The 25,206-nt window shown below is 35.2% G+C and overlaps 1 protein-coding gene across 1 annotated transcript; it reads right to left on the bottom strand.

Moving 5' to 3' along the window:
• Positions 1–1,813: 1,813 nt before the first annotated feature.
• Positions 1,814–25,028, bottom strand: LOC147064423 (uncharacterized). Its single transcript, XM_085958479.1, has 13 exons — positions 24,851–25,028; positions 24,597–24,761; positions 23,185–23,879; positions 22,408–22,701; positions 19,774–20,299; positions 16,070–16,259; positions 15,008–15,190; positions 11,635–11,779; positions 8,746–8,867; positions 8,109–8,333; positions 5,515–5,727; positions 3,625–4,446; positions 1,814–3,148 (listed from the first exon to the last, which is right to left on the bottom strand). Exons 1-12 carry the CDS (start codon positions 24,928–24,930, stop codon positions 4,219–4,221), a joined length of 3,066 nt encoding a protein of 1,021 aa, XP_085814605.1. The 5' UTR covers positions 24,931–25,028; the 3' UTR covers positions 1,814–3,148; positions 3,625–4,218.
• Positions 25,029–25,206: the final 178 nt, after the last annotated feature.

Genomic DNA, 25,206 nt, shown 5'->3' with positions numbered 1-25,206 from the left:
TTGTAATTTAGAAATATAAGATGACCCTGCAAGCTTGGGAAATATTCTGTTAAAGGGTTTTAAATAACACAAAGGCCAATAAAAATCTGTAGATTCTTAAAAATATGTTTTTTTTATTCATTAAACATACAACTTTCCATAAAATGGATATAAATATTATGATCCTTTTTACAATAACAGTTCTTAATGCAATGGCGGCTTATAAAAAAATATTCAATATTATGTACAGACTTCCAAGATTTTTTTTATATTGATCCGATCTTGAAATAATTCAGTAATAAGATGACGACATAATCACTATTACATACCTCTAAATGTCATGAGGCAATTAAGAAATATTTTACATAAAATTATCAAATCTTCCTATGACACTTTCAGTAAACTCCACAAAATGTGAAATTCTAATCAAATTACAGGTACTCTACATTATCATCTTTATCTACACCAACACCTGCAAGGCTATTCTAAAAAGTTAACACGTTTCAGTTATTTTTCTTGATCCAAAATAACACAGAATTCCTTATACAAGGCAGTTATCTTCAATAATATATAATAATTATATAGAAATAGTAATGCTGCTTGATTGGCAGAAGTCACGATTTAAGATTATTGAACATATAATAAAATAAAAGTAATGAATAACTCAAAAAATAAAGATTTTACAACCATTTTAAGAACACCAAAAACACAAAACAATGATTACCTTAGAACTGTGTATTTGGAGTTAGTGACTTCTGCCTGTACGCCCACGATATGGAACACTACGAAGTTTTTGAAAGAAGAGATTTTTGTTTTTACGAGTAATGGATGTTAGCCACTTGCTGAACCGATTAGATCCATACTTGAAAGACTTTTTTAATCCAATTGGATATTCTAATCGGACGCATTTGGAATCGAGTATGACATGTTAATATTTTGCAGTACTTACTAAATGTGTTAAAAAACATGACAGTTAAGTCACTTCACTTCACATCACTTTTGTCATTTTTTTAATAGATTTTTGAGTTAAGTGATATGTTAAAATAGCCTTGCAACTACCACATTTTACAATTCAAAATATATATACTTCACGGATTTGACTATTAAAAATTACAATTCAACCTTCAACAACATTTTTGGGTTAGTATGACTTGCTTAATTATGATTTTGTAAGTACGTCTCGTAAGCAGATAATTTAACATAAAAAGTATTGTTATTTATTACATTCAAAGCATCCATGATAAAGGAAGGACAGATTCTTGTGGCTTTGCGGCCATGACAAAATCACTTTGGAGTGTCATTTGAAAGAAATAAAGAGTCGCCTGCACTGCCACAAGAATCTAACACCATTCTACAATATGATTTATAAAAGATCTCGTAAAATTAAATACCTTCTAATGAATTTATACTAATACATAATTTGAAAACACCTCAGAGAAATATATAACCAGTAGGTAGATAAAATTCTTTTTCAAAAAGAACAAAAAAAAAATATTTATTAAATTAATAACGATCTCATATTCGATATTCAGATGAGTGATATTGATGTTTCTAGTCAATAATTTATTGTGAATTATCTCTTCAGCTACGTAATTTGTAAACTGTTTTGCACATTTTGTGGTGTTTTTTTTATCAGTTGTCTAGAATGATAAAACAAAACAAAACAATGATTATGAATTAAAGAATAGTAATGAGTTCAAAAAAGCAATAGTTTTAAATTGATTCGGGGTCATATTGTGAAAATTGAAAGAACAATTCGATGGGTGATTAACACAAAAACCTATCTACAAAAAGTCGATTTTTCAGGAGAAGCAAAACAACTTTTTTTTTGTTTCAAGAGGTTTTTTTTAATAAAACTAAGAATGATAGAAAGATGAAATTTTCAACTTCTTAAAGTATAATCATTTCTCTTCTAAATCGATTGAAAAAGAAATGTAATTTTCATGATCTATATTAAAAAAAATACTGTTTTAAAAAAAGTCGACCCACTTACGTTTTTGTGTTACCAATAAATTTTCAAATTATCTTTGCAGTTTGTTATTTTTGTTGTTGTTTATTAAAACAAAAACGTATCTACAAATTGGCAAGTTTTAATGAGTGGAAAAAATAAGTTTTTTTCAAGATTTAGACTTTTTAGCAAAACTAGTATGGATAACAAAAGTTTTAGGAATGATTTTTTTCCTTTTCAATACGGTGAAAAATTATTAGAAATTCATCATACCTGATGTTCATTATTTATAAAAAATGGGATAGCATCATATGTTTTTGAGTTACCTAATATTGTCTTTTTATTTTTATGTAGTATTTCTTAAGAAAAAACTATGTAAAATCACTTCAAAATGAAACAAACAGTTTGACAGTTGAAAAACAAGGCGATACGTTTGTGTTTCCAAGCTGTCAGAAAAAAATCCATAAACACAAAAATGTATGAGCTGATACGTTTTAGTGTTAATTTTTTTCGATTAAATTATGAGATACGTTTTAGATTATTTCCTTACTCATAGTATATACGGAGATACGTCTTTGTGTTACAGATAGAACCGATTATAGTGAACAATTCTGCATACTCAACTAAAAGACGCATCTTTTGTAGATAGGTTTTTGTGTGAATCACCCATCGAATTATTATAACAGAACCAAAAGCTTCCTAGATTTATAAAACAAAAAAAAAAAATTAGTCAAGTCAGATAAAACAATTTTATTAAATGTGTGCGGAGTATGTAAGTTGACCACTAAGGAAATAGTCACATTATTATGCAAACAAACACCATCGTGATCTTCATTGTATTCAGGACTATAAAAAAAAGATATACCATTATAAATTGTCTGGTGTTCGAATTTAGAACTAAGCTCATCATAGCATAAAAAGTATTTAATGATACGTCAAATGTTGGCAAGTGGCGCCCTCACTCAGCGGACAACTTACTGTGTCTCAAAACGTTTACAATTCAAATGACACTAAATTAGTGTTTGCAGTCACTACCGACGTATTACATACGTTCGCAGATCACACTGCACATGTCGAGTGCTTCCATCAATGAAAACCCAAAATGAATAATATAAAAATACATATAAATGTGGTGTACATTTAGTTGGGGAACATTACTAATCTAATATTCATTCTAGATCAGTACAGAAATCATTTATCACCAAACTTCGAAAATGATCACTAAGGCCATCCTCCCACGGCGCAACTAAAATCTGATGGAACTAGTTTGTGAAGGAACTCATAAACTGACCAATGTGATGCTTCGCACACGGCGCTACTGAAACCCAGTTGAAATAATAATCACATAACCTCAAACTGTCAAACTCAACTATCAACCGTGTTGTACAAAAACTGACAACACGCACGCTGCAGCGTTTACATACGGTTATTTTGATTTTCCAATTAATATTTAACCAATTTTGGTAAGAAAATATGATTTTTCACCGAAATCTAATGATGTTGGTACCACTGTTTTACGGTGACTGGAAACTTCAGAGACCGCGCGACTAGCATGTCGCATCTCTTCGCGACCGTTTTGAAGCTGAGAGATTCCAGTCTCGCCGTCAGCGAGCCGCCATTGAAATACATTAGCTAGATACTGGCTGTAATTTTAGTTTCAGTTCCGACGGACATAAGTTGCGCCGTGGGAGGATGGCCTTAAAAGAACAGATACTATTGAAACTGTAAAAATGAGTTTATATAGTAGCATTTATTTACTTTTTTTTTTTAAATAACAAATTCACTTTTGTATCGCCGGCATTCTGGCAATAAAGGCCTGTCTACAAAATTATCATCACAGGGAGAGGCAAAAAATGATTGAAATTGATTATTAATTTGAAATAAACCTAAAGGTTTTTCTAATTAATGCAGTTACGTAATTACAGTTACTAAAACATGAATACAAAAAATTATACAAGTCAATAAATATTAGAGACAAGACAAATATGTTTTACTTAACAGGCGGCAAAGCATCCAATTTCTTGTGAGCACAAATAATGATCAATTTTTGTGCGACATTAATTTACGACTTTATTTATTCATGCAAAATATAAATTTTGATAAAAATGTCAGAGATAGGACGACATATTATTAGAATGCCCGCAATATTGTATGTGTTGATTAAAAATTACAAAATGAAGCGCTTTCACTGAAAATTCGTGTATTTAGTAAGGATGTTGTTATAGAGTATAGACAATGATTGCAGAATGTGGCAGTGGGATGGATATAGTCCTAGTAGTCCTATGCTGTCTTCAAAACTTGAGTGAGAATCCGGGCGCTGCGGTGTGGAAAGAGGGTCGGGCGGAGGCGGCCGTGCCCATGTGGAAGCCGTGGCCGACGTGCTCCGAGAGGTCATCTCCCAGCAGTTTGTACTGGTCGCCACCCGACGGCGGCTTGGGGCTGTGCTGGTGGCGCCGCCCGCCCTCAGATTTTGCCGGCCACGTCGGGAACATAGCCGGGTCTATCGCCAGAGGTTGCTCCTGTCAAACGTTTAATATCAGTCATTGTGCCATACTGCATTACAAATCGCGTCATGTGAAATATGGTTGAATTGGTAACTATACGAAAACTAATATTCTGTGCCGGTGGCATTATTCGAATATACATAATGACTCCATATATTTTCTTTGGTCACATTATTGGAAACAAGCGTAAGCAAAAAAACAACAAAACCGTTTACTGATTTATCATTTGAACACTTCTAATACCTGTCTGAAACAGGCAACAATAACTAAACAGGAGTAGTCACTTTAGCTTGTCATAAGATCGCTTTGGTCCCAGATTATTAACAAGCAAAAGTCACCAAACCACATTTTAGCCACCTTGCATCCTTCAAAACCTTAATGTATGAATTAGCATCAAAACGTAAAAGTAATCTCAAGAATTTATTAAGGCATGAGAAAATTATGTAATGTAGATAAAACCTTAAAAACATTAAAATCTGATTTTTCTTTCATCTCCAAACATTCAAATTGCGATATCTCGAAATTATGTTTTTTGGGTTGGTGACTTTTGCCTGAACGGTGACGAGGTACACACATAATAATGAAAAGTCATTAAAGGTCCAAAGAAACCAGCTAAGTATTGTTAAATATTAATTTTTCTATAGCTACCAATAATTGGTTATTGGTAATTATTTTTATTGTGGTTCAATTATTGAAACACAATAAAAATAATCATAAATGTAAAACTGTCATTATACAAAAAGTTCATAAGACTCCCTGTAGTCTATGATTGCAACATTTTTACGAAAAAGGTAAGCCAAAATAAATTCTTGATAGCTACAATGGCTCCATAACCAAATGGTCTTTTAATAGATTTTTTTACAAGAAAATGGTTAGTCAATCACTCAACCTATCATCAGGTCAATGCTCTAAAAAAAACAATTTGTGAATGTGTCAAGTTGCGGGATTCGAACCCGAACTCATGGCTTCATAAGTAAACAATCCACCACTCGTCAGCAACGAGCACTCTTCTTGAATAACAATCAAGGTAAATTTGAACCTTTATATAAGCTCATAATATAAGTTGAGATGAACCAAACTGACCTTAAAGAAGCCGTGCGAAAGGGCAGTGTGGGCCGATATCCGCTTGACGGGATCGTAGGTAAGGAGAGAGGTGAGAAGGTTGAGAGCGGAGGGCGCTTGAGCAGGGCCCAGCCGCGCCCTGAGGCCGCCGCCTGCCTGCTCCGCCCACGTGGCACGGGACCCGGACAGATCGCTCCAACCCGGCCACACCGTATCATTTGGCGTGCCCAGATCCTGGAATCGCATTAACAAAATCATGATACATAACAAAATACAGATAGGTACCTATTCTTTTTATACAATTGAAAAAAAAACTCAAATAAATCAGTCCTAGTTTGCAAGTGCATGTTCCTTGTAGTCGAAAAAAAAAAAAAAAATCACAAGTGCAAAATGTCTTGGTCGGAATTCATCAAGGAATTCCTATATGCACATTAGTGGTGGTTTTAGATACTTGGATGTGCCTTGCCTGAAAGTTGCCTGTGCGATAGTGTTAAAAATATAGTAAAATATACATATTGTCAGAATTATAACAAAAAAAACTAAGATTGTGAAAAATACAAATTTTTTCAGATTTTAGTACTACATGCCATTTGACTTCATGGAAAACCGCTACTGATGCACATTACTAAAACAGGTTTATTCTATCAGATTCCATGTATTTGGGGAGTCACATAAATAAAGCATGGACATTATAATCAAAGCTTATAGGAACGGTAATTTTTTTAATGGCATCAATTAAAACTGGTTTGAATAGTAAAATAGATTTATTGCAGAAAATTTACCATATTTTATAGAATTTGCCTACTCGTATTTCAAAATGCATTCAGTAAATAGACAGCTGGTAACAGAATAGGGAACAGAAGTGCTACACACTCGGGATTACAAAGTTATTTTTCATAATTTTAGGAATTTTTAACGTGAACCAGAACACCCCACCCCATTGAAGTTTTTAGAGTTTCTACAGTTCCACATGTTTTTAAAACATAGATGCAAATATATAATTTTTCCAAATTATCCAAAAAGTATATCAATAACATGTATATTTAGATTTTTCAGACTGTATTCAGGTGATACATTTAACACATTGATCGCCAACTAGTTTTACATAAAATAGTTAAAAAATGATTATTTGTCTCTAAGGTATTATTTGATAGGTAATGAAAGAATATAATGTTTTTTTTCATTTTGATGATTTTTTTACGTAAATATTGGTTTTTATGATGTGCCGGCCACATGTGTCCGTCGCGGCGCCAACAAGTTAATTTATTCTATTGCGCCGGGCCGGCCACTTCGCCGGTCACCTGTCCATATGTGTTGACGAGAGCATGGTGCCATTTCGCGGTCGAATTATATTTAGATTTAGATAGTATAATAAACAGAAAAGGCACAAATACGGAATAAAAGTTTTCAAATTGGGTAGTATAATACCTGGATACACATAAACTGGAAATATATGTATACATACCTTATAATCATTTTTTTTATTCTAATTTTTTATTATTTACATATTTTTTATAACTTACATTTTTATCATCTATTTAATTTTTATTTTTATATCAACAATAACACATTTACAATTTAAAAGGAAAACTTTTTTTTTTCATTATGTACATTCTTTACATTAGTGAGCCTATATTTTGTGACTGGGAAGACATTTTCAGGCCAAGTGGCAGTAATATACAGAAGGGCCATGCCGGTCACCGCGTATCGAAAAATGCACTGCGCGCGTGCCCGCCGGCGCTGTAGAACAACTCTAAGGCAGGTCTTCTTTGCCGGTCACCGGTGACCCCCATGGCCCCCTGAACGTAATCCGATGCCGGTCACCGGTGAACCCCATGGCGATCAACGTGTTAAGTTGACCAAATATTTTTTTTTAATTCGAAATCATACTATGGCATCATCTTTTGAAAAAGCATATTGTCTTCAGTACGCACATTCCTTTGACATGTCGGTGTTATTGTTTCATTTAGAGAGTATACGGTACAAAATCTATCCACAGTGCGACGGATGGCTTGCCCAGATGGACGATTATGTGCGCGATGAAATCACAAAGTCGTCTATAAGTTGCGCGAATTGACGACTTATTTTCAAAGTAAATTTGGATAATCTAGTAGCGTTGTTCAAGCTTGACTCTATTCATTATTTGTCAGACTATACTGATCATAAATGTCAAGTGAGCGCAGTATCACATCTAGGTTGAACAGTTAACCCTTTCGTTCTACCCGAGCAAAAAAAAACCACTATATATTTATTATTTAATTATAAATAAAACACCACGAATTAATGGAAACCTAGGTATGAGGGACCTCGGTTGGGAAGCACTGTGATAGAATTTTCGAGTTATAGTAACATATTTAAATGCCAAACAGTCACCCATTCACCGGATCAATAATGAAAACCATATTTTCCCCAAAAAAAAACTTACAAACAAAATCATATTATCGTAGTACTATGTTGCAAATCTCATAATTCCAAATGAATTCATGAGACAGCAAGTGCAAAAATTTTACACAGTTTTACAAAATAGACACTGATAGAATGGTTCCTACTAAAAGCATGTAACATTTAAATGATAATACATAATATATTATTTAGTAAAATGGCTAGTAAGTAACCTTGAATATTTTATTGAGCTGGTCGACTTCGCTCTTTCCGGGGAAGAGAGCCTGCATGGTGATGAACTCAGCAAATATGCAGCCCACAGACCACACGTCGATGGGGGTGGAGTAAGTCTTGGCGCCCAACAGGAGTTCGGGCGCTCGGTACCACAGTGTCACCACAACGGGTGTGTAAGACTTCAAAGGGGAGCCGTACTCTCTGGCCAAACCAAAGTCACCAACCTAACAAATAACAAACACGCAATTCTTTATTATTTTGAAAATACCTATTTGAAACTCTCAAATGTAATCATACTTATTGTAGTTATCAAAATATTCTTTTACATGGTTGTTTTGAACTATGATTGTCTTGTAATACATATTATTATGAATTATTGAGTTTGTGAATGTAGCGGGTTTGCCAGATGAGTTGGAAGAATAAATAGGTCATCAGTCATGGTCATGGTCATGGTAGAAACATTTACTGGTCACTCAGGTTTGTCCGAAGTAGTATTCGGAATCAAGATATTGCCTCAACATCAAGAAAAGCATCATAAGGGACCCATTCCGTTGTTATCTATTCAATTGATGAGGGCATTATCTCTTAGAGTAAATAAAATTAACAATAAGTATAGAGGATAAGAAAAAATGTAACCTTGAGGATCCCCTTGTGAGAGAGCAGTAAGTTGCTGGTCTTAAGGTCACGGTGGAGGATCCAGTTGTCGTGCAGATGGTGGACCGCCTGCAGGAGCTGATGCATCAGACATTTCACCTCTCCTGCAATAAACACCATCAGACTTTGCTGTCAACACTAAAAAGCATTTCCAATCAACCGATGTTATAGCGGGTTCTATAATTAGATCAATACCACAATTTCTAAATTTTATGGTGACATGATTAGAAATGCATTTACATATTACACAATTCAAAGAATAAACTACTAATGAGTTTTAAACATTTTTTTGTAATTAAGTTTTACTAAACAAACGAAAGGTTTCATACTAATAATCGATAATTTTCAATAAACATGATTAAGGAAGTTAAAAATGTAGCATAGTTTTAGACAGGGTGGTAAAATTAAAAGATTGGGGATAGGGGTTCAGAAATAACTAAAATCATAATATCTATAGATGATTAGGAGTAAATACGATGAATCCCTTGAAAATAGTCTATTTCCTGATAAATTTGTATTACAACAATGCACAAGTCACAAGATGTGAACCATTGATATTGAAGATACAGTAAAACCTCGTTAATACGAATTCCATGGGACCGAAAATCGAAAAAAAATTCGAATTACGAAATGTATGGGGGGAAAATATAAAAATTTTGAAAACAAAAAAAATTTTGATTTTCCATTATTTCGTTTCTGATCATAGATGTGCCTACCGAATTGGGTCATAAAATGTCAGGATTATTTTTATTACCATCATAAAATAAGTAATTTTTGATGTTTTAATGAAAGTATGTCACAATTTTCAATGACTGGCCCATGAAATAGTGTACTTTATTATGATTTATTGAATATTTTTATATGCCAGGGACTCATTTCGAATTTCGAATTAAAGGTATGGTTTTATATGAAAATAATGTTCAAGGGACTTTTTTTCGGGAAAATTTCGAATTACGGCGAATTTCGAATTATCAATGTTCTTACTTACGAGGTTTTACTGTAGAATCTATTGAATATAAAAGGAGACATGATTTTTCCACAACCATGGTACCGATATCCAGTATCCCAAAATCGATAAAACGGTAGAGTGATTATAAATAATACCATATTTTCTTATCAACAATAATTATAAATAGTAACATGTATATCTCCACATCTTCACATCTTCTACCATCTGCTGCAAGTAAAAGCTGGAGATGAGACTGGTTTCCCTTTGGATGGAAACCGTTAAAATCAAATTTTTTTTAAATTAGTTTTCACTAGCCGAGAAGAATTATTCCACATCTTCTAAAATACACAATCAACTAAGTGTTTTTTTTTTATATCCTTTATCCGTCTTGGATAGAAATTTTCGTAGCAACCAAACCAAATCAAAACAATACCACAAAGTGTTTATTTTCTTATCTCACAACTCACAAGCTTAATTTTATCGTTGAATTTTTATGTAAGCTTGTTTTAATTTCAATGTTTTCTTCACTGCGACTGCAAAGTAATGATTTTATTATAAAAGTAATTAATAAATTAAATATTCTTGTTTAAGTCTGACTTTCAATTACTTTATTATTGCTTTATCTTTATTTATGAAACACTTATATGCGCCAGGTATTAATTAAATGTTAGTTGTTCTCATACGCGGGTAACGAATTAAAAAAATGTAGTTTTTAATTGACAAATGCTTTGCAGACAAATGAAAAGCTTACATTCTCTATCTTCACAAATCTCTGTTAAAAAAGATTCTTATAATGTACCGATTGAGCTATCTAATAACATTAATTATCGAAGAACGTCTTCCTTTACTTTGATAATTTTTGTATTATTTATTGAGCATTAGAAAAATGTAACTTTATTTTGGTTTGACCATAGATCTTAGCTTTGATTAACTTTAACTTGATTAATCAATTGAATCTAAAATATCATTTTCTTTTATAATTTATCTATGGCAAGGTACCAAAACATATTTATATCCCATATATTTTGTTATACTATAATATGTTGTATCAGGCAGCAGTCTATTACTTGATGCGTGTGCGTTGCGCACATTGAAATCAGCACACCTGTTCTAGCAGTAGTGTTAACTGTTACATACCAATACAAAAATTAGCACCCACATGTGCACAATATCGCCATAGTAATAATACTTTGAAAGTGTTAGTGCATGTGCTAACAGTAACCATGCTGCTAGAATAGGGTTGCAGGTATCAATTAATTAATATCTCATCACTTACCACATTATGACAACTTGTTACCTGTTTCTCATGAGCGTGTGCATATTTTCTGTTACTCGTAACTCATACAATATGGCTGTTTGTGCTTGTCCCAGTAAATTTGTTCATCATAAATCGGGTATTTAATGATTTAATCTTATCTCGGATGATGCGACACCGTTCACTCTGGGTGCGCACATTTAAGCTATCCCTTCTTCGTATGATTGCATCTTCAATTCCTTCATTGATATAAATATTTGTTTTCAATCAAAGTATTTACCGATACAGGTACAATCAATCATATTTTTTAAGGCATCACATTTTCCTAAATACTGGAATGAGACCATAACATTTTGAAATGACATGCAAAGAAATTATTATTAACTTCTTTAGATTATCTTCTGTTTTAGATGACTTCTTTCCGGATGTGGTGTAAAATCATTTGTCCATTTATCAGATTGATCGATATTAACAGCTGTGTTTTTTTTAATATCACGTATGATATAGTATAATAGCATAGCTTTATTTTATGCACTATACAGCTTTTCTGTAAAAATGTAGAAATATGCGTTCCAGCTCCGTAAGAGAATCAGTTGTCAAGTTTCCGGCGAAAACATGGAAATATGGAAATAAATGAAAATAGTATAGTAGTATAATAGTTAAAAACCTGGCAGAAAGACTTGTTTGCGGGCGCGCATGGTTTCCATGAGTCCCTTCAGATCGTGTTCCACATAGTCCATGACGATGAATATTTTGTCCATGTTTGATCCCACCACGATCTCGCGCACCGTCACGATGTTGGGATGCTGGCCCTGCAACAGAACAACGCCGCCAAGCCCTCCGTTAGCCCTACGACACCGCGAATGGCCATTTCACGAACTCCGCCTTCCCGTGAAATTCAAACTCTGCCATTCGAGAATCGTTCACATTTCACGGACACCGAAAAATGTGGAAAACGATCGGCAACCGGCGTCAGACAATCGCCTTTGATATTCGTAATTTAGTAATTGCATATCAACCATATATGTATTTTATCTATCAATTTACCGACTCACGATCCGACCGATCAGTTTCTTTATACTTACCTGTCATAAAAGTGAGAGTCAGATTCCTTTAATACAAAGTGTAATATGTATTGCAATATTTGAAAGTAACTGCTCGGTATAAATGTATTATTTGAACGAAGGCATCTGCATCGAGCCGGATACTATGTATAACTATTTTACATAATATTTAAAAAAATAAATGCCATCATCGCCTTAGGAAACGAAGAAGGCAGAAATGATCCCTTTCAACGACAGAGTATCGAAATGTTCTATAAATATGTACAAAAAACCTTTGGAGGACAAACAAAATTCTTAGGTAAATACATACCGTAACCCCTTCATAGTTTGGCTTCACTCCATTCCGCTTCATTTCTTCCGAGGGGGATTATAATTTGTGTAGTGAACAAACGCACAATAAAACTTCTATTTTAAATAACCCTGTAAACAAACTGAATTGTATACACACCGACTACCGACTCCCGACTCGCATGACTCGAATTTCAACAAAGCAAACGTCAATCTTATTATGTGAACACTGTCCAATAGGCACACCATTATAGTAATTAAACGATTGTAAACAACTGTTTATCCTTGACTGGTAATCAAATTTACATTAAATACAATACAACGGGAATAGGTTAGTCAAAATAAAGTAATCATATAATATACCATACTAAATGCATATATTAGGCACCAAATTTGGAATGTTAAGAACAAAATATTTTGTGGCAAATTGGTGAATTTAGCTGATTTAACGAATCAATAAATTGTGTTAATATTTTTTTATATATGTAGCACAATAAGCACGCTTAAAAATATTTTAAATAAAAAAGTCATAAAACAACAAAGGGTACTAAGAAACTGGAGGTCGGATAGCGTTTGCGGAGACATGAAATAATAGTAAGATATTATGTCATCCACTTCTGTTAGAAGTAAACTGATTTACATGAATACTTACATTCTTTTGGATTTACACATTATATACAAATATGTATAACAATATGTTTTTTATAAAATTTTACGGTGATTATAAATACATATACAATTGAATGCAAGATATCTCAAGAAACGGAAGAAATGCAGACCTTCAAAGCCTGATTGATGAAAATTGATCATATTCTTTCAATGATTAAGGCAGAAAGTAACAGATTTTAGGTATTAGACATTCATTGAAGGAATTATGACACATGCAATTACGTAAATACGATTTCCTGAAAAATTACCTTACCTCTAACACAACTGACTACAGAAAATATGAATTGCTTTAAAAAACAAAAACGATATATAATTTTTTATCTGACATAAATTAGAACTGCAGCGGGTGCTCGTTATCCAAGGGTTTATCCAATTAATAGGTAACGAAAAAATACCTCTTAAGCGAATCCGGTAAAAATTGAAACCAAAATTACTCAGCAAATGAATAGAAAAGAAAGCAAGACAGAAATAACGTAAGAGTGGGATTGAAAGTGACAGTTGATAACTACAGGCTATTGCGACTGTATTTTTAGTTTTTTTTTGCATTCTTCTGCAATTCGTAACTCGGATAATGAGGACCCCCTGTACTTTACTATTATTTGTGAAAATATTCTATTACAAGAAAATATTGCCATCACAATAGGATAGCTAGATTCAGTGTTGCCATATTTTTCTATGCTGATTATAGTACAAAGGCGTAAAAATTATAGTATTTCTAAAAAAATTAAATAAAATATATAGTACAGGAACATTTTTCGTCTTGAATCCTTTAAAATTATAGTATTTTGGTATATTTGGCGTAAAATTATAGTATTTTACATTTTTCGCGAAATCAAAATTATAGTATTGTACTATAATTATAGTACGGTTGGCATCACTGGCTAGATTAGATATAAATAAAAATGATTTTGAATTGAAAACATTTTAATTTCCTTGAAAGATAATGCTTTTAAAATACGATTTAAGAAATTACAGATTTTTAAATCATAAGTATATCATTGATTTAAAAATATATTTCATATTTTTCTTGTTTTTAAGTACCTACGTATTGATTAATATGTATAAATACGAAGCCGTGAGGTGCGGATTAGAACCCGCAGTGATAAAATTTTTTATCAATGTGTACTTGATCCAGTGCAAGAACCAAATGGGTCGGGCGAATCACTAACAACTACTTTTAATAAAGAAAGACTAATACATTCAACTTTTACTCTGTGGAGATATACTTCGCTTACAATGTGGAAATTTACATTCTTATTCAATCGGTTAATTGAAACATTTTTGGAGGTAATCTTTCAGTAAATTCTATTTAATTGTCTCAAGATTTTTGTCAGTAAATGTCTCCAGTACCTGTTACGATCTCTCTTAAGTTAAATGATTGGCAATGCTAATGTTTCTTATAACTATTTCTGATTCCACAGAGAGCTGTAATAAAAGTGTCAGATAATACAAATATGATGTAGCACACAATTGGGTGGTGTAATTTCATCCGAAGCGAACTCTCTATCATCATGAGATTAACAAAAACGTCATACGCTTCACCGGTCGATGTGGGGCACGTATTTTTGATTGGCAGGAATGTACTTTAGAGAATGAACATGAACGTGAAAGAGAGAGGCAAGGGGTCGGCGGTCAGACAAGACAAGATCGCAATCGCAAGTAAACGAATTTCCCGCCCTTCACTCTTAGAAGTAGATTGGACAACCTTTAGATTGGTTCAGAGGTCAATCACAATTCTCTTGCAGATAAGAGGTGCCGGGCCTGAGGAATAAAAATACACAACGATATTAATAAACGGATATGACGGCGGCGACCGACTGCAAAACGACTCTCTACGGATCGCCGCACTTCATCTATTTTACCCACACGTCTTCAATTTATTTATCGAGTAAATTTAAGTAAACGACGTAGAATTATGGATTCCATTCGAATAGATGAAGCAGACGAAGCCGGCAGGGCGTCAAATTGCCAGAAGGTCTGCGGTTATGGATTGTACACCAAAATGAGAGAGTTAATCACCTTGAGTAGAGTGTTGATCTCTCGGAGGGAAGTAATGGGAAAGCCTTCTTTCTCTTTTTCCATTTTGAGGCGTTTGAGGGCCACAATCTCCTCTGTGGTCTTATCTCTGGCCCGGTACACCACTCCGTACGTTCCCTCTTCGATCCTGTTCAAGCACTGAAACTCCTCCACTGATCGACATCCCTGGAACATTTAAATTTCTATTTACAACATTCATTTCTCATATTCATTAATAAAATTAAAAATCTGAACTCCATAATGAATTAGTAAGGAGATAAATGGTTGTTTTTGACGTAAAATGCTCATTTTTCTACAAAAACATAAGCAAAGTGTAATTAATATTCATACATAAATATTTGTAGCTTTGTAAAACACAAATGGTACATAGTACGTAATCGCACAACTAAATAATAATCGGCGCATATATTCCATGCACAAGACTACTATCGGCGATTAACGAGGGTAGTTTATAAATGTTTGTATTGAAGTATTATAATTGTTACAATAAGTTAGCCGTCTAAAAACTGTCTATCTCGCTCTAAAATTTAGCACAGCCAAGAGAGGTGCTGTTAAAACATAGCAACTTACAATTACAACTAAGTAACTTATTGTAATTGTTACAATAAGTGCCAATACTTCGATACAAACCTACCCTAGATAGCTGCCGAAAGCAGTCTTGTGTATAGAATAGATGCACTGGTCCAGTTTCATCAACTTAGAAGGAGCAAATAGGTACATGTAAATTTTTAAAACATCTATAACTTTTAAAAGCTTCAGAAACACATAATATATTAGAAAAAAGCCAGTTCAATCAACGAAAAAAAAAATGCTTGAATAAAATTTTGAATGAAAAGCGACACTTGGTTAAATCTTGTGTGTAGTATTTATAGTCAATTTGCAAAAATATGAGTATGTCTATATGTATTTTCCGCCAGAAATAGTTTGTTAACGATTAACCAATTTAATACAGCTCTTATAAGGTATATATAATAATCATTCAATTTACGATGGACAGACAATATGTAAACAAATGAGGCATAGTATATCTGAGATCTTAATAACCTGCAAAGCGGGAAAGTAAGGCGGCAGGTCCGGGGACGGAGAAGAGATGAGAGGCGTATCGCCGGTCTCCTTCCGCTCCTCCCTGTCTCCGTCTTCCCTGCCGGAGCCGTTGGCCCCCGCCGGAGGGGAAAAGGAGTGAGAGCGCGACCGGGAACCAGACCGGGATCTCGACCTGGATCGCGTGCGAGACCTGTTCAAAAAATATAAAACAATTTATTTCAAATAAGTTTAGTTAAGTTAGATACTATATGTACAGCACGGAAACAATTCTACATGTAAACAAAGGAGCAATATTATACTGTATAAATCGAGACCTTATCCGGAAAAGTATCTTTAAATTTTCATGAGATAAAAAATATATAATCCTATTGATGGCGCTAGAAATTCAAGTCAACATTTAACACATTCAATGCGACCAAATTGCTAGCTGCGCAATAATTATATTTAAAAAAAAAACTTTAAAACATTAAAACTATTCAATTTCAATTTCATTATGATAAAAATTGCAGTTACGCGTCAGGCACCTATAGACTACACAAAATGCTACATGTTACCAGGGTTGCTAGTATTACCTGACTTTTATACACGGCCAGTACATACATGTCATACAGGCACGTTTACACTTGCACAATTATTATTTAAGAATAATTATTTTTTTAATTCCACATTTTTATTTATATTTTGTTAATGTTTTTGAGTGTCCTGTAAGAGGCAAGTATTATTATATATAAAAGTTGGTTTTCCGCTCAGTGTGTACTTCCACGCATTTCAATTGATGTGAGTGACTATAAGATTATACAAGTCACTATTGCCAATTAGAATTAGACCGAAATATTCAATTTTTTCCCAACTATACCCCCCATATATACCAGATATTTCTGTTTTAATAATTAGTGTCAGATGTTCCTCATTCTTGTCATCTGTCGACTGTTCTGATAAGAATATTGTTACAATTTTCACTGTCCGATCTCTCATTGAGATCAATATCAACCGCATTCTTATAATCGTAATTGCTAGCATCATTGAAATTATCATCCACCATGCGTCTCAGTCCTGAACTGTACACAAAGATCATTGCAAAATGATGACATCAGTTCAACACAATGATTTCAAATAGGTATGTAATTAGACTACCCCACCGGTTCATAAAAATATAAGGAAAATAATATTATGGATGATATTTTGGATACCTGTGATAGAACAAATAGTAATTTTGTTTGCTTCAAGAGTATAATATAGAACATCTGCTTTTTCATGGCCATGTCATTTACGTGAATGTTTCAGAAACGGCTATTTATTATTCGATATAGGTACGTATTTCTTAACAAGTCATAATATGCTATATTATAATACAGTTGGACAAATATTGCTTAAAAATAAAATCACTGTTAGAAGTATACCACTATTATTACAAGTGGATTATTAATTAATAGACTGAGTACATTCAGTTGTTTTTTTAGTAATAATTACAATCAGTGACAGCCGGTGGTCTTTAGAAAAGCATTTTGTGGTAGTGCACAATAATTGAGCGTAGTTATGCAGAAAGCATACTATCTACACAAACCACAAACTGAGATATAAGCACTTTTGTGTTACATGTGATTATTTAATTCTACACAATTTAACCAATAGCTTACGGGCCGCACAAAATTGTGTTTTTGCTAATTACTTTTCAAATGCAAATTAACACGTTAATTACAAAATTAATTAAAAGGGCCCGTAAGCATTGTGTTAAATGTACTATTTTTTGTTTTTGAATGATACATAATATAATATATACATACCTATGATTTTATAGAACTTTCAAGGATATAAAATAAATTATTTAAGATATATTGGTATTTGAATGGCTGGCTGCTTTCTACAAAATATGAAAATTCTATGATCTTCATTCTGCAGAAATCAGCCATGTCTGGTTTCGTTTCAAGAAACTCCATGTTTTTATGTAATTCAGGACCGAGAGAGTTGGAGAAACGTGGGGAGGCCTTCATCCAGCAGTAGATTGACCCCAGCTGATGATGATGATTGAAAAATTGCTTCCTTCATAATAAAGAAGTTAAGATTCGCAGATACCATGCAAATCACTGCTGATGAAAGAGAACTCACAGAGCTGCTACACTGGGTAGAGGAAGGGAGTCGCAAATACGGTATAGAAATAATACCAAGTAAATGGTTGTCGATCGGGCTAACTATCTACCAGCAGCATGTATACTCCAAAACCTAGAAACAGTGGATGAGTTTATATATCTGGGATCAACCATTAGTGGAAATGGCGGCTGTGAAGCGGAGATAAGATGGTGCACACAGATTGCGAAAAATACGATGACACGTTTTACCATTATATGGAAGGATTGAGGAATTTCAATTAATTGAAAAAAGTGTTCTTTGTACGGTGTAGAATCATGGACCCTGAAGGCAAAGGAGCGGAAGGCAATTGATGCCTTCGAAATGTAGTGTTGGCGCCGAAAGCTTCGTATTTCTTGGACAGAGCACAGGATGAACCAGTTGGTCAGCTAAGACTACAGATAAAGGAACGGCTCTCGACAATATGTCTGAGACTCATCCTGCAGTTTTTTGGACATATTGCTCGGCGCTGACCCGATAACTTGAAGAAACTGATGATTTTGGGTAGCTTCCGGAGAAGGAAAAGAAGAGTAAGAGCGTCGGCGCGCTGGAGCGACCTAGTGAAGGAGCTGACTGGGGGCAGCCTTCACTCTGCTCTGAGAGAAGCAGATGACTGAGAAGGGTGGAAAGTCTCGGTTGCTCATAAGATGATAACATTCTAAGGTGGTCACGATCCTCAGCGATGAGGAAACGACCAAGAAGAAGCGTCATGTAGAGGTTATTTCTGCAAAATTAGGAGACCAACTATTTGTGAAAATAATTAAATGCACAAATAGGTCAAGTGATTCTGACTGCTTTCTGCAAATCAACGGTAGCGTGTTTTTCGTTATGTGAAATTTTCGAACGCATTTATGGAATATTTTTGTATGCAGGCTGCCTGGCTGATTTATGCAGAAGATAGAACAAACATATTAGTTTGTGTTAAACACGATAACTCATTTTTTCCCTCATTGTGGACTGTCTGCTTTCTGCATAACTACGCTCAATTTACGTTCTACAAAGGAACGTATGTATATATGTGTACAAATATTGCATTGAACACCTTTGTATCAAAATATTAAATTTATAAGTACGGTACTTAATAACATTAAATTAAATTTATTAGTATACTTTTCTCCTGTCCTATCTATACATTCATTCAAATTTAATTTTCTAGACTGCAAATGTCTACAGCCTATTACAGCGGTCTCCAACCTATGACACACAAAAAGTTTTGCGGTAACACAGCCTAGTCTCGAGAGAATGAAGTTTAATGAAATTTTTCATTACTTCAACAAATTATATTGTGTATTATTAGTTCACTAAATTTTTTGTATCATAGTTTGATTTTGGTGGTGTCCAATGTTATGCGGCACTTCAGTGTACGTAGGTTGCCGACCGCTGGTCTAATAGATAACTACGTGAAATAAAATTGCATTGAAGTGATCTTATCCTTATTGTATATACATATACATAATTAACTATTGCTTTTATTCAACGAATAATTCACAAGATTTGAGTTGGTATATATGATGTTTTCCAATTATGTATGTACATACAAATGTTAAGAGATAAGTTAAAATGTTAGGTACCTTTGGTACCTTTCAATTGGAGAAACAGAGTGTGAGGAACCGGGTGACTGCGAAGGAGAAGTTCGTAAAGTCTGACGAACAGGAGAATCAGGCTCTCTTTCTCTCCCACCTTCTTCCTTGGCCTTTCCCTGGTCTTCGTTCACTCGCCGTCTTCTATCTCGCCCTCTGTCCCGTTCCCTCTCTTCCCTTTCCAGCGGTCGTTCTCTGTCTGCTCTCTCCGGTTGCCGTTCCCTCTCCCCTCTCTCCGGTTGCCGTTCCCTCTCCCCTCTTTCCGGTTGCCGTTCTCTCTCCCCTCTCTCCGGCTGTCGTTCTCTCTCCACTCTCTCCGGTTGGCGTTCTCTCTCAGCTCTCTCAGGTTGGCGTTCTCTCTCTGTTCTTTCCGGTTGTCGCTCCCTCTCTCTATCCCTATCTCTGTCCCTACTGTTATGCTCTTCCTCTTCCTCGTCCTCTTCTTCGTCTTCTTGCTGATCATCAGCGGACTCTGATTCTTCTTCACTGGAATCTGAAGAGTCTGAAGAGCTGCCTGAATGTTCACCTGAAATGCAACAGACAGAAATCTTATTAACGGGTGAATCACTGTTAGAATTTCTATTATTTTAGAAGACACCGACACTGATACATCTGTAGAAAACTTGAAAATGCATTTAAATTGAAAGGACCGTTAATAACATCAGCGCATTTATTCTATACGCAAGGCTGCTATCCACCGCTATTGGCAGCTATCGAGGGTAGTTTATCATATTTATGTATCGAGGTATTATAATTGACACAATAAGTTAGCTGTCTAAACTGTCTATCTCACTCTAAAAGTGAACACAGCCAAGAGAGGTACTGTTAAAACATAGCACTTATTGAAACAATTATAATACCTCAATACATAAATATGATAAACTACCCTCGATAGTCGCCGATAGCAGCCTTGTGTATAGAATACTAAATGAATTGGCATCAGTGTTGTTTCCATATTAGAACAGTATTTTTGGGAAATTTTGAATGGTAGATTTGTAGCCACAGCGATTTTTACATTTTATATGTTGGCAGATTAAAATTTGAAATGTGTGCAGCTTGTCTATTGTTTTCATTTTTGTAGTGAATTTTCCATACGAATGACATTGTGTCACTGACAAATTTATGATATCGGCAGTAACAAGTAAAAATTTAATGAAGCTGACAAGATGTAAATAAAGGCATTGAGAATATGCCTCGATTACTTCTTGCAAGAAATGATATCTGCGCACCGCTCTTTACATCTATTGTGGTGCCACTAGGGCCTTCAGCTCACGAGAATACTCAAAAAAGACGAGACTGAAACTAAAATTCCAGTTAGTATCTAGCTAATGTATTTCAATGGTGTCTTGCTCACGGGCAAAACTGGAATCCCTCAGTTTCAAAACGATCGCTACTAAACTAAAGACACGCGACATGCTAGTCTCCCAGTCTCTCAGTTTCCAGTCCCCCATAAAACAGTGGTGCCAATATCAGTACCGTAAAACCCCCTAACTTCGCCCGGTTTTTTAACAGAAAGTCGTTTTGCCACCAAAATATCCACCAATATGAAGTCTTATAGATCTTATGTAATGCACAATGATAGTGTTTAATTTTATTTATATTGAAGTAATACCCTTTTCATACTAAATAATACAATAAATCACTATTTTTTATATAGACGAAGTTACGGCACGATTCCCTAACTTCGCCTAATGTGTTTTAGTAGGTACAATAAAAAAATATTGTCTATGGATACTCACGAAATCTATTAAAAAATAGCCTTAAGCAAATTCAGGTCTTATGCTAGAGACAATTTGACATATTTTAAACAAATATCTACGTTGGCGAAGATAGGAATCACTTCAATGACTGTTTCATACAACCTACCAATTTACGCTAGGGCTGCCAAAACCCAAAGCATTATAGTATCATTTTTATGTGTTGATTTACATAGTAAATTTTTAATAAAGGAAATATGAGAAAAATTGTTAACTGGTGATTCAAAGTGATGAATAGTTTTTAGTCTAAAAACAATAAAAATAAAAAAAATACATTTATTTCAAGAAAATCGTTTTTTTGTGACAACCCTAAAGCCAGGGGAAGTGTAGGAACAAGTAGTTCAAAAAACATAGCCTGACATTGCATACTCAAATAATTGATGTTTTATTATAAATATCGGAAATCGCACGTTACATTTGGCAAGCAGACTATATCACTATATTATATTAAAAATATGAATGAACCGATTTTTAATTTAAAATTTGTGGCAGAAGTTGAGAAATACTCCTGCCTGTTGCTGCTCCAGGCTGCCAGAATATTCTCGTAAAGATATTATGGAAAAAGCTCAGAATGAAGTAGGAAAGATAATGGGTTTGACAGTTTGAGGTTGTGAGATTATTAATGCAAGTGGGTTTCAGTGGCGCCATGTATCAGTCATTGACCAGTTTATGAGTTACCATAGATATACCATATGTATACAGTAATTTTATTTATAGGCAGTGGTATAGTGCTAATTAAATAGGTGCCAGCAAACAATGGGTAGCTGATGTTTTAAACCCCTACCATTCCCTTTGACAATGCTTGTGTAGTAAAATGTTCCAATGAAAGATATAATATTATGTTGTCAACAAACTGTGGAAATGTTTAGGAGATTACCTTCTTCGGGGTTGGAGTGATCACTGTGCGCCTCCTGATCGCTGGCGTCTGACACGGTGACGATGTCTTCGACGGGCTGGAGAGCAATGGGGGCAGGGGGCCGCAGTCTCTTTCGGGGCGGAGGTGCGGGGGAGGTCCGTCCGGAGGAAGTTCGCTTGACAGCGAGCACCCCTTCCCCGTCCTGGACGTCGGCCTCATCTTCCTCATCTTCTCCATCTTCCCTACCGTCTCTCCGGGACCGCCGAGCCGCCAGAGCCGCTTGCGACGCCTCCTTCCGGCGGGCCATCTCTCGCTCTGCATTCATTTAACAATGATACAGTTCAACACCCAACGACTGGACTCGATTGTTAAATCTAGTCAATTATAATATATCAACCCATAATTTTGATAGAAACCTACCGACAGAGACAGAAGTTAGGAAAGGAATAAAAATATCTATTTCCAATTGATTGTTTAAAATTTTTGGAAGGTCTCTCTTGAATAGAGCAACATCGACCTGATTAGCAATCCAGTTTTCTAAATTCTTCATCGTCTTTATATCATCATCCCATGTAACATCTACATGTACAATATATACACACTCTACAGATGGTGATGCTAGGAATACACTTAGGTACGTAATATTAAAACAAATTTATAAACAAGAGGATTATTAAGAGACATTGATGTTCGTAAACGGGTAGGATGTGTGACATAATAGAGAGGGTACTTAGTCAACAATGTTGACACGCAGACAAGAAGAATTGGCAAGACAATAATTTAGAATAGTATGCTGACCTGTTTGGAGAAGCTTGTCTCTTCTCTGCTGCTGAGTTCGGTCAAGTTGCGGCAGGCGAGAAGCGGGCGGGGGCTCCTTCCTCATCTGCTCATTGGACCTCCTTTTACTGAGCAGTCGCGACCGCAGGTCTTCCAGCTCTTTGTCCCCAGACAGTTTGTCATGGTTCTCTTTCTCACCGTATCGACCGGAAGCATCCCGATTTCTGGCAGAGGTGGGGGGCTCCTGAGGGGGGGCAGGGTGTCGGGAGCGCGGAGGGGCATCTTCCCTAACGGGGGGCTCCTGAGGGAGGGCGGGGTGTCGGGAGCGCGGAGGGGCGTCTTCCCTGACAGATGCTTTTCTGTCATACGAGGCTTTGGGCCGCTCTGCCTCCGCGTACCTGCTGTCGCGTTCCCTCTCCCTGGGCGGAGCAGTCTCCTTTTCTCTGTAAGCTTCTTTGTACTGATCTCTCTCTTTATAAATCTCTTTCTCTCTGTGTGAATCCTTCTGTGAGGCTCTGTGGGGATCTCTCTCTCTGTACGGTTCACTCTCCCTGTAGGCGTCCCGTTCTCTGAAATGGTCCCTCTCTCTGTGGGTTTCCTTTTCCCTGGTATAATCTCGTCCTCTGTGATTATCTTTGGCGTTGAAGAGATCCCGATCGGAATTTTTAGAAATCTCAACATCCCTCTTGATTCGAATGTCCGGTTTATCTCTCTCCCTGAATAATAAAAACCATCAATTAGTATAATGAAAGGCAACATAAATCAGTGACTTTTGGTCAATTTAGCAAATGTAAAACTGATACCTTCTATTAGAAGTTTGAACCTTGGAGATGACCAAAGAGCTCAAAAAACATAAATCCGTGCAAGTTTTCGGATATGGCGATGACCCTATATAGTGACAAGATTGGAACCATCACAAAGCATTTATTATACACAGAAAATGCTCCTAAGGATTGGGCACTACGTCAAAAATAATCATACATGTCGGCTTCACTGCTAAATTCCATTGTTTATGCTCTTGTCCAAAAATAGTGGTTGCTTATCCTTAAGATAACGAAGGTGTAGCTTGTAGCCAAACCATTATAATATATCATCTTGACAACGGACAGTTTAGCGGTGATCGGCAGTCGACCACCCCTTGTTTCACACACAAATTTATTCCCATGACCTAGTCTCCATCAATCATATCCATTTTTTTCAAGAATGAGTGATTCCCGATTGCCACTATAAATCTAATTTAATGAATTACAAGGTAAAAATGTGAATTTATACCACATTTGACAATAATGATGAGAATGTGTTGACAAGATGAACTTAATACTGTGAATCATCTAGAAATATTGGAACCAATAAAATGCCAAGTATTTCACTAAAGATTTTTCAAAATATGATAATATGATCCTGATAAATGATCTTTATTGTTGAAAAAATACCTGTAAATGTGTTTTTTGTCTCTTCGTGAGTGATCTTTGTGCTTGTCTGGTTTTCCTGTATGCCTTACTTTTCTATCGTCTTTCGGAGGGCGGGCGGTTCTTATTTTCGCCTGCGGAGGTTTTATATCTAGCGAGTCACCCGTATCCAGATCTTCGTCTGACAAACTAAAATTAAAAAAGGCGTTGTAAATGTGTTTAAGGAAAAACTTTCCCAAAACGTATGTACGCACAATGAACGTTTGAAAAATAGTAACCTGAAATCCATTTCTTCTTGAGGCACGGGACTTCTGGCCAGCTCGCCGTCTTCACTTTGGTCGTCTTCATAATTACTCATTATGATGTATATATAATATACGCTGATAAAATATTTTACATTGAAAAAATAATATGCAGGAAACACATCAACCTCAAACGACTCATCTCATACGTAATGGCGGTCCGCGGTACGTTATCTATGGTTGGTTATGCTACCATAAACACAGACTATATTATTTAAATAGACGTCATAAAAGTACATTAGTCTATGGACGCCATTCAATAATGTTCTTCGACGACTTCGAGAGTGTACTGGGTAGGCAAGTAGGTACTAACATTGGGTGGATTTATTGTT

Source organism: Rhyacophila brunnea, unplaced genomic scaffold (assembly GCF_057557595.1).
Source record: "Rhyacophila brunnea isolate RB1 unplaced genomic scaffold, BYU_Rbru_1.0 scaffold_7, whole genome shotgun sequence".
NCBI classification, from domain to species: domain Eukaryota; kingdom Metazoa; phylum Arthropoda; class Insecta; order Trichoptera; family Rhyacophilidae; genus Rhyacophila; species Rhyacophila brunnea.
The sequence above is the reverse complement of the archived record's forward strand: the minus strand, read 5'-3'. Positions and strand labels throughout refer to the sequence as shown.

Excerpts from the sequence above, each read along its gene's own strand:
- LOC147064423 (XM_085958479.1), bottom strand. The coding sequence starts at position 24,930 with ATGAGTAATTATGAAGACGACCAAAGTGAAGACGGCGAGCTGGCCAGA. Across the intron at positions 23,880-24,596 it reads GACAAAAAACACATTTACAG|GGAGAGAGATAAACCGGACA; the intron begins GTATTTTTTCAA and ends TTTATTATTCAG. Across the intron at positions 20,300-22,407 it reads TCACTCCAACCCCGAAGAAG|GTGAACATTCAGGCAGCTCT; the intron begins GTAATCTCCTAA and ends GTTGCATTTCAG.